General features: G+C 50.2%; 1 protein-coding gene across 1 annotated transcript in view; it reads left to right on the top strand.

Annotated features, from left to right (window-relative positions):
• Positions 1–14,788, top strand: part of zanl (zonadhesin, like) — a 42,694-nt gene that overhangs the window by 8,552 nt on the left and 19,354 nt on the right. Inside the window, exons 17-52 of the mRNA XM_056575931.1 lie at positions 255–396; positions 681–880; positions 1,206–1,344; positions 1,590–1,748; positions 1,949–2,142; positions 2,240–2,381; positions 2,497–2,741; positions 3,013–3,161; positions 3,252–3,380; positions 3,534–3,672; positions 4,041–4,182; positions 4,492–4,691; positions 4,993–5,131; positions 5,376–5,534; positions 5,736–5,929; positions 6,027–6,168; positions 6,284–6,528; positions 6,800–6,948; positions 7,039–7,167; positions 7,321–7,459; positions 7,757–7,898; positions 8,180–8,379; positions 8,677–8,815; positions 9,060–9,218; positions 9,418–9,611; positions 9,709–9,850; positions 9,966–10,210; positions 10,522–10,670; positions 10,761–10,889; positions 11,043–11,181; positions 11,504–11,645; positions 11,917–12,116; positions 12,736–12,874; positions 13,569–13,685; positions 13,877–14,001; positions 14,591–14,736. Coding sequence (XP_056431906.1) covers positions 255–396; positions 681–880; positions 1,206–1,344; positions 1,590–1,748; positions 1,949–2,142; positions 2,240–2,381; positions 2,497–2,741; positions 3,013–3,161; positions 3,252–3,380; positions 3,534–3,672; positions 4,041–4,182; positions 4,492–4,691; positions 4,993–5,131; positions 5,376–5,534; positions 5,736–5,929; positions 6,027–6,168; positions 6,284–6,528; positions 6,800–6,948; positions 7,039–7,167; positions 7,321–7,459; positions 7,757–7,898; positions 8,180–8,379; positions 8,677–8,815; positions 9,060–9,218; positions 9,418–9,611; positions 9,709–9,850; positions 9,966–10,210; positions 10,522–10,670; positions 10,761–10,889; positions 11,043–11,181; positions 11,504–11,645; positions 11,917–12,116; positions 12,736–12,874; positions 13,569–13,685; positions 13,877–14,001; positions 14,591–14,736 — 5,783 coding nt within the window. The remainder of the gene's footprint in view (positions 1–254; positions 397–680; positions 881–1,205; positions 1,345–1,589; positions 1,749–1,948; positions 2,143–2,239; positions 2,382–2,496; positions 2,742–3,012; positions 3,162–3,251; positions 3,381–3,533; positions 3,673–4,040; positions 4,183–4,491; positions 4,692–4,992; positions 5,132–5,375; positions 5,535–5,735; positions 5,930–6,026; positions 6,169–6,283; positions 6,529–6,799; positions 6,949–7,038; positions 7,168–7,320; positions 7,460–7,756; positions 7,899–8,179; positions 8,380–8,676; positions 8,816–9,059; positions 9,219–9,417; positions 9,612–9,708; positions 9,851–9,965; positions 10,211–10,521; positions 10,671–10,760; positions 10,890–11,042; positions 11,182–11,503; positions 11,646–11,916; positions 12,117–12,735; positions 12,875–13,568; positions 13,686–13,876; positions 14,002–14,590; positions 14,737–14,788) is intronic.

Genomic DNA, 14,788 nt, shown 5'->3' with positions numbered 1-14,788 from the left:
ACTCATTGGATCACACAACCACAGACAAAAGGTGGAAATCATCTCTACACACGATCACATGGACACACTGGGTCACCCACAAACACAGGGAAACACATCGCAAATACTGACCGACACAATGTCCAGAAAGATATAAACAACATGCACTAATTTACTTGTGCTGCTCTTAAGCAAAACCAGTCAAACATAATTGCCATTGAGATTGTCCAGACCTGCTCTCAACGGAAATTGTGTGTGTGCATGTGTGTGTGCAGAGCTACTTCAAGGACTGCCTGTTTGACCTGTGTGCGCTGGACGGCAGCAGGCCCATCCTCTGTGAGGCCATCGAGGCGTACGTCAACGAGTGCCAGGACCGCGGCGTTACCGTGGGAACCTGGAGGAACAACACCTTCTGCCGTGAGTGTTTGTGCATGTGTGCGTGTGTGTGTATATGTGTGTGTGTGTCTGTGTGTGGGTCTATGTGTGTACAAAGGGATGATGGGTGTAAGATGGATGGTTCGTCCCCTTCTCAATGACCTTCATCTTCACTTTACTGTATGAAGAAGTCACAAAACAGTCACACCTGTATAGTCGGCTTAAATGGTTATGTGATCTCTCTTTCTCTCTCTCTCTCTCTCTCTCTCTCTCTCTCTCTCTCTCTCTCTCTCTCTCTCTCTCTCTCTCTTCCCCCCCCCCCCCAGCTCTCCCATGTGATCCCAACAGCCACTATGAGCCGTGTGCGCCCCCCTGCCAGGAGTCCTGCAGTGGGGGGTCCTCGGGCTGTGGGGGACCCTGCTCCGAGGGCTGCGTGTGCGACTCCGGCTACGTGCTGAGCGCCGGCAAGTGTGTGGAGAAGAGCTCCTGTGGCTGCAACTACACAGTCAACGGACAGTACTATGAGGTACGGGTCTGTGTGTGTGTGTGTGTGTGTGTGTGTTTGTGTGTGTCTGTGTTTGTGTCTAATGGTTGGTTGGTTGGTCTTTCTGAGTGAGGTTGATGATACACTCCAAACTCCCCATTCATATTACCAGCTGACAGTTTGCAACATCCGTCTTTTCTCTCCCGCTTAACCTCTCTGTGCCCCTCTCCGTCTGTCTGTCTGTCTGTCTGTCTGTCTGTCTGTCTGTCTGTCTGTCTGTCTGTCTGTCTGTCTGTCTGTCTGTCTGTCTCTCTGTCTCTGTCTCTCTCTCTCTCTCTCTCTCTCTCTCTCTCTCTCTCTCTCCCAGCCTGGCGATGAGTTTTACGTGGACGACTGTCAGCTGAAATGTAGATGCGACGTCCCCTTCGTCACTTGCCAGTCCTCAGTCTGCCCCCCACAGCAGGAGTGCAAGCTCCAAGGAGGAGAGCTGGGCTGTTACCCTACAAGTAAGACGCAGTCTGTCCTCTGGGGCTCCCAGGGAAGCTCTCTAGTGATCACGTCAGGCTCTTGTGAGCAAGTAAACCTCTTGAACATGTCATTAAGTTATGATAATGTAGACCTCTTGTGGTAATGTTAACCTATGCTAATAAGGTTAATGTATTTAAGAAAAGTAAATCTCTTTTAATAGTGTAAACCTCTGATGATAAGGTAAATCTCTCTTGATAATGCGAATCTAAACCTCCAACTCCAGCCCCAACTACACCCAAACCAACAACTCCGGGCCCAACTACACCTAAACCATCCACCCCAGGACCTAGTACACCTAAACCATCAACTCCAGGCCCAACTACACCTAAACCACCAACCCAAGGACCTACAACTCCGAGACCAACCACAGTGACAACGCCAGGTAAGACCGACCGTCCATAAAAACCCAACCGTTACTCCTAAACCTGATCAAAGATTATCCATAGAATCATTAACATAGATCGTTCCCATCTTCACATCCATCTCCACACACTGGAGCCACTCATAGATCTGTTATTCTGAAGCGATGTCTGTGTTCTGTGTTTCTTATTTATCTTTTTCGTCTTCCGTCTTCTCTCAAAGTGAAATGCCCGCCGGACGCGGAGTACATAGAGTGCGGGCCGGCCTGTATTCCCAGCTGTGAGGATCCCTCCACCAACTGTAGCGGCTCCTGCATCAGCGGCTGCTTCTGCAAGCCGGGCTTTGTGTTCAAGGGCCGCCGCTGTGTGCCTCTGGACAAGTGTGGCTGCTTGGACGACAACAACAACTACTACGAGGTTACAGAACCCGACACAGACAGAATGACAGAATGACACCCTGAAAAGAAGGATTGCCAAAGGTGTTAGCTTCGCCTCACTCTTTCTTCTTCCACAGCCCGGAGAGATCATCTACGGTGACGGCTGCTCCCAGCTGTGTCGCTGTGCGGGGAACTACACCCTGTCCTGCGTGGACAACTCCTGCGACCCCACCGAGGAGTGCCGAGAGGTCAGCGGGACGCACGGATGCTATCCAAAAGGTAACCGCACTGTCGTGAAGTTGGATTGGAGTGCTGATCCGTCGTTACTTCATTGTAAAACATGTTAGATCTTTCCGGGCTAAAAACAATGCATATTTCTACGGTAATCCTCCAGACACGTCCACGTGTGTTGCGTCGGGGGATCCTCACTACAGCACCTTTGATAAGCGCAAGTACAACTTCATGGGCAACTGCAGCTACGTGATGTCGGAGCCGTGCAATGACACGTCCGTCCCTCACTTTGAGGTCCACGCCGACAACGAGAACCGCTACAACAACCCGTCCATCTCCTACATTAAGGCTGTGCACGTTTACGTGCGCATGCAGAAGATCTCCATCCTGAAGGGAGGCACTGTTCAGGTAAAGAAGGACCAAAGCAGACTGAAAGTGACAGTCATTTAGACAGAGCTTCCACAGTGGCAAGCTGTTCACTGCTGTTGAAGTGCTTAATGAAGGGTTTTTCTAGGAGCAATTTTATTGGCTCACATGGTTATGTGGAAGTAAAAATGACAAATGCCATCAAGAAATGCCAATGACTCCTTTAGCTTCCCCTTAAGCACACCTCAGACATAGCTTTGAAAACGTCCTTCGGCAATTGTGCTCCTCTAAAATGCGTCCTATTTTTTTATAGCTGAACGGGACCAATGTAAACCTGCCCTTGACTCCCAGCCCCGGCGTCTCAGTGTTCAAGTCTGGTAAATTCTACACGGTTTCCATGGACTTTGGCGTCACCGTTCGCTACGATGGGAACCACTTCATGGACATCAAGGTGATCAAAGAGTAAGTAGACTTCATCTGTTCCCATTCACCTGTCAGTTTTCATGATAAGTGGCCAAGGACATTCCCTCATCCCATCCCTGTGCCCTACAGCTACCAGGACAAGTTGTGTGGACTGTGCGGAGACTACAACCTCAATGCCAAGGATGACTTCAGGAAGCCTGACGGATCTCTGACCCCGAACGCCAACGACTTTGGACACAGCTGGGTCACCGATCCAACGTTAGTACCATCACATGTCCGCCCAGACAGCTACATGACTACACCTGTGTTTGACCGTTTGTCAAGGCACTCATAGACGCAGTGAGAGCAGAATGAATCGGTCCATCATTAAACACTGAGTACTCACTGAGGTCTGGTCCGTCTCTCTCGTAGCTGCAATGTCAAGCCCAACACCACGGTTCCTGGCTGTACAGAGGAAGAGCAGGACCGCTACGAGAGCTCGGGCTACTGTGGCATGCTGCTGGACAAGAAGGGCCCCTTCGCCATCTGCCACCGCAAAGTCAACCCCAATGTGAGTCGTCATCCCCCCCCATCTACACAACCACAAGAACACACTCATTGGATCACACAACCACAGACAAAAGGTGGAAAACATCTCTACACACGATCACATGGACACACTGGATCACACACAAACACAGGGAAACACATCGCAAATACTGACCGACACAATGTCCGGAAAGATATAAACATCATGGATTAATATGCCTGTGCTGCCCTCAAGCAAAACCAGTCAAACAATTGACATTGATATTGTCCAGACCTGCTCTTAACGGAAGGTGTGTGTGTGTGTGTGTGTGTGTGTGTGTGTGTGTGTGTGTGTGTGTGTGTGTGTGTGTGTGTGTGTGTGTGTGTGTGTGTGTGTGTGTGTGTGTGCAGAGCTACTTCAAGGACTGCCTGTTTGACCTGTGTGCGCTGGACGGCAGTAGGCCCATCCTCTGTGAGGCCATCGAGGCGTACGTTAACGAGTGTCAGGACCGCGGCGTTACCGTGGGAACCTGGAGGAACAACACCTTCTGCCGTGAGTGTTTGTGTGTGTGTGTGTGTGTGTGTGTGTGTGTGTGTGTCTGTGTGCGGGTCTATGTGTGTACAAAGGGATGATGGGTGTAAGATGGATGGTTCGTCCCCTTCTCAATGATCTTCATCTCCAGTTTACTGTATGAAGAAGTCACAAAATCAGTCACACCTGTATAGTCGGCTTAAATGGTTATGTAATCACCCTCTCTCGCTCTCTCTGTCTGTCTCTCTCTCTCTCTCTGTCTGTCTGTCTGTCTGTCTGTCTGTCTGTCTGTCTGTCTGTCTGTCTGTCTCTCTCTCTCTCTCTCCCCAGCTCTCCCATGTGATCCCAACAGCCACTACGAGCCGTGTGCGCCCCCCTGCCAGGAGTCCTGCAGTGGGGGGTCCTCGGGCTGTGGGGGACCCTGCTCCGAGGGCTGCGTGTGCGACTCCGGCTTCGTGCTGAGCGCCGGCAAGTGTGTGGAGAAGAGCTCCTGTGGCTGCAACTACACAGTCAACGGACAGTACTATGAGGTACGTGTGTGTGTGTCTGTGTCTGTGTCTGTGTTTGTGTCTAATGGTTGGTTGGTTGGTCTTTCTGAGTGAGGTTGATGATACACTCCAAACTCCCCATTCATATTACCAGCTGACAGTTTGCAACATCCGTCTTTTCTCCCCCACTTAACCTCTCTTTGCCCCTCTCTGTCTGTCTGTCTGTCTGTCTGTCTGTCTGTCTGTCTGTCTGTCTGTCTGTCTGTCTGTCTCTCTGTCTCTCTGTCTCTGTCTCTGTCTCTCTCTCTCTCTCTCTCTCTCTCTCCCTCTCTCTCTCTCCCAGCCTGGCGATGAGTTTTACGTGGACGACTGTCAGCTGAAATGTAGATGCGACGTCCCCTTCGTCACTTGCCAGTCCTCAGTCTGCCCCCCACAGCAGGAGTGCAAGCTCCAAGGAGGAGAGCTGGGCTGTTACCCTACAAGTAAGACGCAGTCTGTCCTCTGGGGCTCCCAGGTAGCTCTCTAGTGATCACGTCAGGCTCTTGTGAGCAAGTAAACCTCTTGAACATGTCATTAAGTTATGATAATGTAGACCTCTTGTGGTAATGTTAACCTATGCTAATATGGTTAATGTATTTAAGAAATGTAAATCTCTTTTAATAGTGTAAACCTCTAATGATAAGGTAAATCTCTCTTGATAATGCCAATCTAAACCTCCAACTCCAGCCCCAACTACACCCAAACCAACAACTCCGGGCCCAACTACACCTAAACCATCCACCCCAGGACCTAGTACACCTAAACCATCAACTCCAGGCCCAAGTACACCTAAACCACCAACCCAAGGACCTACAACTCCGAGACCAACCACAGTGACAACGCCAGGTAAGACCGACCGTCCATAAAAACCCAACCGTTACTCCTAAACCTGATCAAAGATTATCCTTAGAATCATTAACATAGATCGTTCCCATCTTCACATCCATCTCCACACACTGGTGTCAATTATAGATCTGTTATTCTGAAGCGATGTCTGTGTTCTGTGTGTCTTATTTATCTTTTTTCGTCGTCCGTCTTCTCTCAAAGTGAAATGCCCGCCGGACGCGGAGTACATAGAGTGCGGGCCGGCCTGTATTCCCAGCTGTGAGGATCCCTCCACCAACTGTAGCGGCTCCTGCATCAGCGGCTGCTTCTGCAAGCCGGGCTTCGTGTTCAAGGGCCGCCGCTGTGTGCCTCTGGACAAGTGTGGCTGCTTGGACGACAACAACAACTACTACGAGGTTACAGAACCCGACACAGACAGAATGACAGAATGACACCCTGAAAAGAAGGATTGCCAAAGGTGTTAGCTTCGCCTCACTCTTTCTTCTTCCACAGCCCGGAGAGATCATCTACGGTGACGGCTGCTCCCAGCTGTGTCGCTGTGCGGGGAACTACACCCTGTCCTGCGTGGACAACTCCTGCGACCCCACCGAGGAGTGCCGAGAGGTCAGCGGGACGCACGGATGCTATCCTAAAGGTAACCGCGCTGTCGTGAAGTTGGATTGGAGTGGTGATCCGTCGTTACTTCATTGTAAAACATGTTAGATCTTTCCGGGCTAAAAACAATGCATATTTCTACGGTAATCCTCCAGACACGTCCACGTGTGTTGCGTCGGGGGATCCTCACTACAGCACCTTTGATAAGCGCAAGTACAACTTCATGGGCAACTGCAGCTACGTGATGTCGGAGCCGTGCAATGACACGTCCGTCCCTCACTTTGAGGTCCACGCCGACAACGAGAACCGCTACAACAACCCGTCCATCTCCTACATTAAGGCTGTGCACGTTTACGTGCGCATGCAGAAGATCTCCATCCTGAAGGGAGGCACTGTTCAGGTAAAGAAGGACCAAAGCAGACTGAAAGTGACAGTCATTTAGACAGAGCTTCCACAGTGGCAAGCTGTTCACTGCTGTTGAAGTGCTTAATGAAGGGTTTTTCTAGGAGCAATTTTATTGGCTCACATGGTTATGTGGAAGTAAAAATGACAAATGCCATCAAGAAATGCCAATGACTCCTTTAGCTTCCCCTTAAGCACACCTCAGACATAGCTTTGAAAACGTCCTTCGGCAATTGTGCTCCTCTAAAATGCGTCCTATTTTTTTATAGCTGAACGGGACCAATGTAAACCTGCCCTTGACTCCCAGCCCCGGCGTCTCAGTGTTCAAGTCTGGTAAATTCTACACGGTTTCCATGGACTTTGGCGTCACCGTTCGCTACGATGGGAACCACTTCATGGACATCAAGGTGATCAAAGAGTAAGTAGACTTCAGCTGTTCCCATTCACCTGTCAGTTGTCATGATAAGTGGCCCAGGACATTCCCTCATCCCATCCCTGTGCCCTACAGCTACCAGGACAAGTTGTGTGGATTGTGCGGAGACTACAACCTCAATGCCAAGGATGACTTCAGGAAGCCTGACGGATCTCTGACCCCGAACGCCAACGACTTTGGACACAGCTGGGTCACCGATCCAACGTAAGGACTATCACATGTCCGCCCAGACAGCTGCATGACTACACCTGTGTTTGACCGTTTTTCAAGGCACTCATAGACACAGTGAGTGCAGAATGAATCGATCCATCATTAAACACTGAGTACTCACTGAGGTCTTGTCCGTCTCTCTCGTAGCTGCAATGTCAAGCCCAACACCACGGTTCCTGGCTGTACAGAGGAAGAGCAGGACCGCTATGAGAGCTCTGGCTTCTGTGGCATGCTGCTGGACAAGAAGGGCCCCTTTGCCGTCTGCCACCGCAAAGTCAACCCCAACGTGAGTTGTCCCCCCCCCCCCATCTACACAACCACAAGAACACACTCATTGGATCACACAACCACAGACAAAAGGTGGAAATCATCTCTACACACGATCACATGGACACACTGGGTCACCCACAAACACAGGGAAACACATCGCAAATACTGACAGACACAATGTCCAGAAAGATATAAACAACATGCACTAATTTACTTGTGCTGCTCTTAAGCAAAACCAGTCAAACATAATTGCCATTGAGATTGTCCAGACCTGCTCTCAACGGAAATTGTGTGTGTGCATGTGTGTGTGCAGAGCTACTTCAAGGACTGCCTGTTTGACCTGTGTGCGCTGGACGGCAGCAGGCCCATCCTCTGTGAGGCCATCGAGGCGTACGTCAACGAGTGCCAGGACCGCGGCGTTACCGTGGGAACCTGGAGGAACAACACCTTCTGCCGTGAGTGTTTGTGCATGTGTGCGTGTGTGTGTATATGTGTGTGTGTGTCTGTGTGTGGGTCTATGTGTGTACAAAGGGATGATGGGTGTAAGATGGATGGTTCGTCCCCTTCTCAATGACCTTCATCTTCACTTTACTGTATGAAGAAGTCACAAAACAGTCACACCTGTATAGTCGGCTTAAATGGTTATGTGATCTCTCTTTCTCTCTCTCTCTCTCTCTCTCTCTCTCTCTCTCTCTCTCTCTCTCTCTCTCTCTCTCTCTCTTCCCCCCCCCCCCAGCTCTCCCATGTGATCCCAACAGCCACTATGAGCCGTGTGCGCCCCCCTGCCAGGAGTCCTGCAGTGGGGGGTCCTCGGGCTGTGGGGGACCCTGCTCCGAGGGCTGCGTGTGCGACTCCGGCTACGTGCTGAGCGCCGGCAAGTGTGTGGAGAAGAGCTCCTGTGGCTGCAACTACACAGTCAACGGACAGTACTATGAGGTACGGGTCTGTGTGTGTGTGTGTGTGTGTGTGTGTTTGTGTGTGTCTGTGTTTGTGTCTAATGGTTGGTTGGTTGGTCTTTCTGAGTGAGGTTGATGATACACTCCAAACTCCCCATTCATATTACCAGCTGACAGTTTGCAACATCCGTCTTTTCTCTCCCGCTTAACCTCTCGGTGCCCCTCTCCGTCTGTCTGTCTGTCTGTCTGTCTGTCTGTCTGTCTGTCTGTCTGTCTGTCTGTCTCTCTGTCTCTGTCTCTCTCTCTCTCTCTCTCTCTCTCTCTCTCTCTCTCCCAGCCTGGCGATGAGTTTTACGTGGACGACTGTCAGCTGAAATGTAGATGCGACGTCCCCTTCGTCACTTGCCAGTCCTCAGTCTGCCCCCCACAGCAGGAGTGCAAGCTCCAAGGAGGAGAGCTGGGCTGTTACCCTACAAGTAAGACGCAGTCTGTCCTCTGGGGCTCCCAGGTAGCTCTCTAGTGATCACGTCAGGCTCTTGTGAGCAAGTAAACCTCTTGAACATGTCATTAAGTTATGACAATGTAGACCTCTTGTGGTAATGTTAACCTATGCTAATAAGGTTAATGTATTTAAGAAAAGTAAATCTCTTTTAATAGTGTAAACCTCTAATGATAAGGTAAATCTCTCTTGATAATGCCAATCTAAACCTCCAACTCCAGCCCCAACTACACCCAAACCAACAACTCCGGGCCCAACTACACCTAAACCATCCACCCCAGGACCTAGTACACCTAAACCATCAACTCCAGGCCCAACTACACCTAAACCACCAACCCAAGGACCTACAACTCCGAGACCAACCACAGTGACAACGCCAGGTAAGACCGACCGTCCATAAAAACCCAACCGTTACTCCTAAACCTGATCAAAGATTATCCTTAGAATCATTAACATAGATCGTTCCCATCTTCACATCCATCTCCACACACTGGAGCCACTCATAGATCTGTTATTCTGAAGCGATGTCTGTGTTCTGTGTCTTATTTATCTTTTTTCGTCGTCCGTCTTCTATCAAAGTGAAATGCCCTCCGGACGCGGAGTACATAGAGTGCGGGCCGGCCTGTATTCCCAGCTGTGAGGATCCCTCCACCAACTGTAGCGGCTCCTGCATCAGCGGCTGCTTCTGCAAGCCGGGCTTCGTGTTCAAGGGCCGCCGCTGTGTGCCTCTGGACAAGTGTGGCTGCTTGGACGACAACAACAACTACTACGAGGTTACAGAACCCGACACAGACAGAATGACAGAATGACACCCTGAAAAGAAGGATTGCCAAAGGTGTTAGCTTCGCCTCACTCTTTCTTCTTCCACAGCCCGGAGAGATCATCTACGGTGACGGCTGTTCCCAGCTGTGTCGCTGTGCGGGGAACTACACCCTGTCCTGCGTGGACAACTCCTGCGACCCCACCGAGGAGTGCCGAGAGGTCAGCGGGACGCACGGATGCTATCCTAAAGGTAACCACGCTGTCGTAAAGTTGGATTGGAGTGGTGATCCGTCGTTACTTCATTGTAAAACACGTTAGATCTTTCCTAGCTAAAAACAATGTCTATTTCTACCCTAATCCTCCAGACACGTCCACGTGTGTTGCGTCGGGGGATCCTCACTACAGCACCTTTGATAGGCGCAAGTACAACTTCATGGGCAACTGCAGCTACGTGATGTCGGAGCCGTGCAATGACACGTCCGTCCCTCACTTTGAGGTCCACGCCGACAACGAGAACCGCTACAACAACCCGTCCATCTCCTACATTAAGGCTGTGCACGTTTACGTGCGCATGCAGAAGATCTCCATCCTGAAGGGAGGCACTGTTCAGGTAAAGAAGGACCAAAGCAGACTGAAAGTGACAGTCATTTAGACAGAGCTTCCACATTGGCAAGCTGTTCACTGTTGTTGAAGTGCTTTATGAAGGGCTTTTCTAAGAGCGATTAGATTGGCTCACCTGGTTTTGTTGAACTCCATTGGTAAAAATGCCATCAGGAAATGCCAAGGTAGTTAATTTCCCTGCAATAATGCTATGGTTTGTCAATAAATACGTTGTCTTCCCCATAAGCACACTGCAGACTTAGATTTGAAAATGTTCTCCAGCAATTGTGCTCCTCTGAAATACTTTCACTTTCTTCAAAGCTGAACGGGACCAATGTAAACCTGCCCTTGACTCCCAGCCCCGGCGTGTCAGTGTTCAAGTCTGGTAAATTCTACACGGTTTCCATGGACTTTGGCGTCACCGTTCGCTATGATGGGAACCACTTCATGGACATCAAGGTGATCAAAGAGTAAGTAGACTTCAGCTGTTCCCATTCACCTGTCAGTTGTCATGATAAGTGGCCGAGGACATTCCCTCATTCCATCCCTGTTCCCTACAGCTACCAGGACAAGTTGTGTGGACTGTGCGGAGACTACAACCTCAATGCCAAGGATGACTTCAGGAAGCCCGACGGAACACTGACCCCCAACGCCAACGACTTTGGACACAGCTGGGTCACCGATCCAACGTAAGTACTATCACGTGTCCGCCCAGACAGCTACATGGCTTCACCTGTATTTGACTGTTTGTCAAGATACTCAAAGAAGCAGTGAGAGCAGAATGATTCGGTCCATCATTAAACACTGAGTACTCACTGAGGTCTTGCCCGTCTCTCTCGTAGCTGCAATGCCAAGCCCAACATCACGGTTCCCGGCTGTACAGAGGAAGAGCAGGACCGCTACGAGAGCTCTGGCTTCTGTGGCATGCTGCTGGACAAGAAGGGCCCCTTTGCCGTCTGCCACCGCAAAGTCAACCCCAATGTGAGTCGTCCTCCACCCCCATCTACACAACCACAAGAACACACTCATTGGATCACATCACCACAGACAAAAAGTGGAAAACATCTCCACACACGATCACATGGACACACTGGGTCACACACAAACACAGGGAAACACATCGCAAATACTGACCGACACAATGTCCGGAAAGATATAAACAACATGGATTAATATACCTGTGCTGCTCTTAAGCAAAACCAGTCAAACATAATTGACATTGAGATTGTCCAGACCTGCTCTTAACGGAAGGCGTGTGTGTGTGTGTGTGTGTGTGTCTGTGTGTGTGCGTGTGTGTGTGCAGAGCTACTTCAAGGACTGCCTGTTTGACCTGTGTGCGCTGGACGGCAGCAGGCCCATCCTCTGTGAGGCCATCGAGGCGTACGTCAACGAGTGCCAGGACCGCGGCGTTACCGTGGGAACCTGGAGGAACGACACCTTCTGCCGTGAGTGTTTGTGCGCGATTGTGTGTGCGTCTGTGTGCGTCTGTGTGTGGGTCTTTGTGTGTACAAAGGGATGATGGGTGTAAGATGGATGGTTCTGTCCCTTCTCGATGATCTTCATCTCCAGTTTACTGTATGAAGAAGTCACAAAACAGTCACACCTGTATAGTCGGCTTATATAGTTATGTAATCACCCTCTCTCTCTCTCTCTCTCTCTCTCTCTCTCTCTCTCTCTCTCTCTCTCTCTCTCTCTCTCTCTCTCCCCCCCCCCCAGCTCTCCCATGTGATCCCAACAGCCACTACGAGCCGTGTGCGCCCCCCTGCCAGGAGTCCTGCAGTGGGGGTTCCTCGGGCTGTGGGGGACCCTGCTCCGAGGGCTGCGTGTGCGACTCCGGCTACGTGCTGAGCGCCGGCAAGTGTGTGGAGAAGAGCTCCTGTGGCTGCAACTACACAGACAACGGACAGTACTATGAGGTGTGTGTGTGTGTGTGTGTGTTTTCTGTGTTTTTGGCCTTCGGTTGGTTGGTCCTTCAAGTTGATAAATAATCATTGTATTTATATAGCGCTTTTCAAGTCCCTATAGGGCTTTACAGTGAAGGGGGGAACATCACTTACTACCACCAGTGCGTAGCATCCACTTGGGTGATGCACGGCAGGCAATTTGTGCCAGAACGCTCACCACCCACCAGGTTGGGGTGGAGAGTGAGGGAATTAATGAATCACCCAATAATGCAGGGGGATGATTAGGGGGCCAGATTGAATGAGCCTGGTTGGACAGTTTTTGCCAGGACACAGGGGAAACCCCTACTCTTTTTGATAAGTGCCCTGGGATCTTTTATGACCTCAGTGAGTCAGGACCTGGGTTTTACGTCTCCTCCGAAGTACGGCGCCTTCCACAGCACAGTGTCCCCGTCACTGCACTGGGGCATCGGGATTGATGCTTCGGCCAGAGGGAAGAATGTCACCTGCTGGCTACCACCCGCACCCAAAGAAAACTAAAGTTGATGTTGATAACACACTTTCACCTCATATTACCACCTAACAATCTCTCTCTTTCTCTCCCCCTCTCTGTGTATGCCTCTTTTTCTCCCAGCCTGGCGATGAGTTTTACGTGGATGACTGTAAGCAGAAATGTAGATGCAACGCACCAAGCATCACGTGCACAGCCTCAGTGTGCCCCCCAGAGCAGGAGTGCAAGCTCCAAGGAGGAGAGCTGGGCTGTTACCCTACAAGTAAGGCCCAGTCTGTTCTCTGGTGCTCCCGGGGTAGTCTCACATTCGGCAGTCGTCCATAGAAGGTGTTTGGAAAAGGGCAGGCAATTTAAAAAAAAGAACTTGGCAGGTGATTGGATGAGCCATCTGTCTATCACCGTCTGTCAAATAGATCCCGTAGATCCTTGTAGGACTCGGATGGTCGGAAACCACCGTAGTTCAGCCAGATGTAGTGATCATGTATTCACCTCTTGCTATAATGTATTCACCTCTTGTGATAATGTATTTACCTCTAGCTATAATGTATGAATCTCATGATAATGTTTTCATCTTTAGTGATAATGACATCTCTAGTGACAATGTCTTCACATCTTGTGATAATGTGTTGATCTCTTGTGATAATGTATTTATTTCTAGTGATCGTATATTAATTTCATGATAATGTTTTGATCTTTAGTGATAATGACATCTCTCGTGATAATGACATCTCTCGTGATATTAAATTAATCTCTAGTGATAATGTCTTCCCATCTTTTGATATTGTGTTGACCTCTTGCGATAAAGTATTTATTTCTAGTGATCATGTATTAATCTCATGATAATATTTTCATCTTTATTGATAATGACATCTCGTGATAATTGATTAATCTCTAGTGATAATGTCTTCCCATCTTTTGATAATGTATTCACGTCTTGTGATGGTGTTGACCCCTAGGCTCCCAGGACTGCGTGATCTCAGGGGACCCCCACTACAACACCTTTGACAAGAAGTTCTACAGCTTCATGGGCACCTGCACCTACACACTGGCCAGGAACTGCGGCAATAAAACTGGTACACACACGTGCACATACACACACACACACACACACACACACACACACACACACACACACACACACACACACACACACACACACACACACAGGGACATTCAGACACACGCACACATGCACAAACACACAGTAATAACTTCACCTAGGTTAACTTCCTGCTCTGTGACCTCTTGACCTCGCCGCGGGCAGGGCCTTGGTTCTCGGTGGAGGGTAAGAACGAGGAGCGAGGCGGGGCGGGGCTGGCCTACCTGAAGAAGCTCTACGTCACCGTGGAGGGGGTCACCGTCACACTGATGAAGGCCAGGAGAACGCTGGTACGTGCTCACGCACTCACACACACACAAACGCACGCACACATGCACGCACGCACGCACGCACACACACACACACGCACTCACGCAACCACACACGCACACTTATGCATGCACCATTACACACACACAGGCACGCACGCATGCACACACACACACACTGACACACAGACACACAAACAATTACACACATATACACGCACATTTAGAGGCATGCACACAGACATGAATGTACACACACACACACACACACACACACACACACACACACACACACTCACACACACTAAAATGCGTCAAAGCTGTTCAATCTTCTCCATATCTCTTTAATCCCTCTGTTCCGTAATACTTTGTAATCGCTGAACACCTGCTGCCGTTCATCCTAACCTGCTAAATCTAATAATCTCTAATCTCTCTCCCTACTGCTCTCTCTCCATCTCTCCCTATGGCTCTCTCTCTGTCTCTCTCTCTCTCTCACTCTCACTCTCTCTCTCACTCTCTGTCTCTGTTTCTCTCTCTCTGTCTCTGTCTCTGTCTCTGTCTCTGTCTCTGTCTCTGTCTCTCTCTCTCTCCCCCTCCCTCCCCCCTGCAGGTGAACGGGCTGCGTGTGGCCCTGCCCTCCTCCCCGTCCCCCAAGATGACCCTGTCCCTGGCGGGTCAGTACGTCACCGTGGCGACCACCTTCGGGCTCCGCGTCCGTTGGGACGGCAACCACTATGCCCAGATCACCCTCCCCAGGTGGGTGTGAACACAACACGCCCCATTCTACACCATTTCATCCATTCTGTGC

Source organism: Gadus chalcogrammus, chromosome 17 (genome assembly GCF_026213295.1).
Source record: "Gadus chalcogrammus isolate NIFS_2021 chromosome 17, NIFS_Gcha_1.0, whole genome shotgun sequence".
In the NCBI taxonomy this organism is placed as follows: Eukaryota; Metazoa; Chordata; class Actinopteri; order Gadiformes; family Gadidae; genus Gadus; species Gadus chalcogrammus.
The sequence above is the reverse complement of the archived record's forward strand: the minus strand, read 5'-3'. Positions and strand labels throughout refer to the sequence as shown.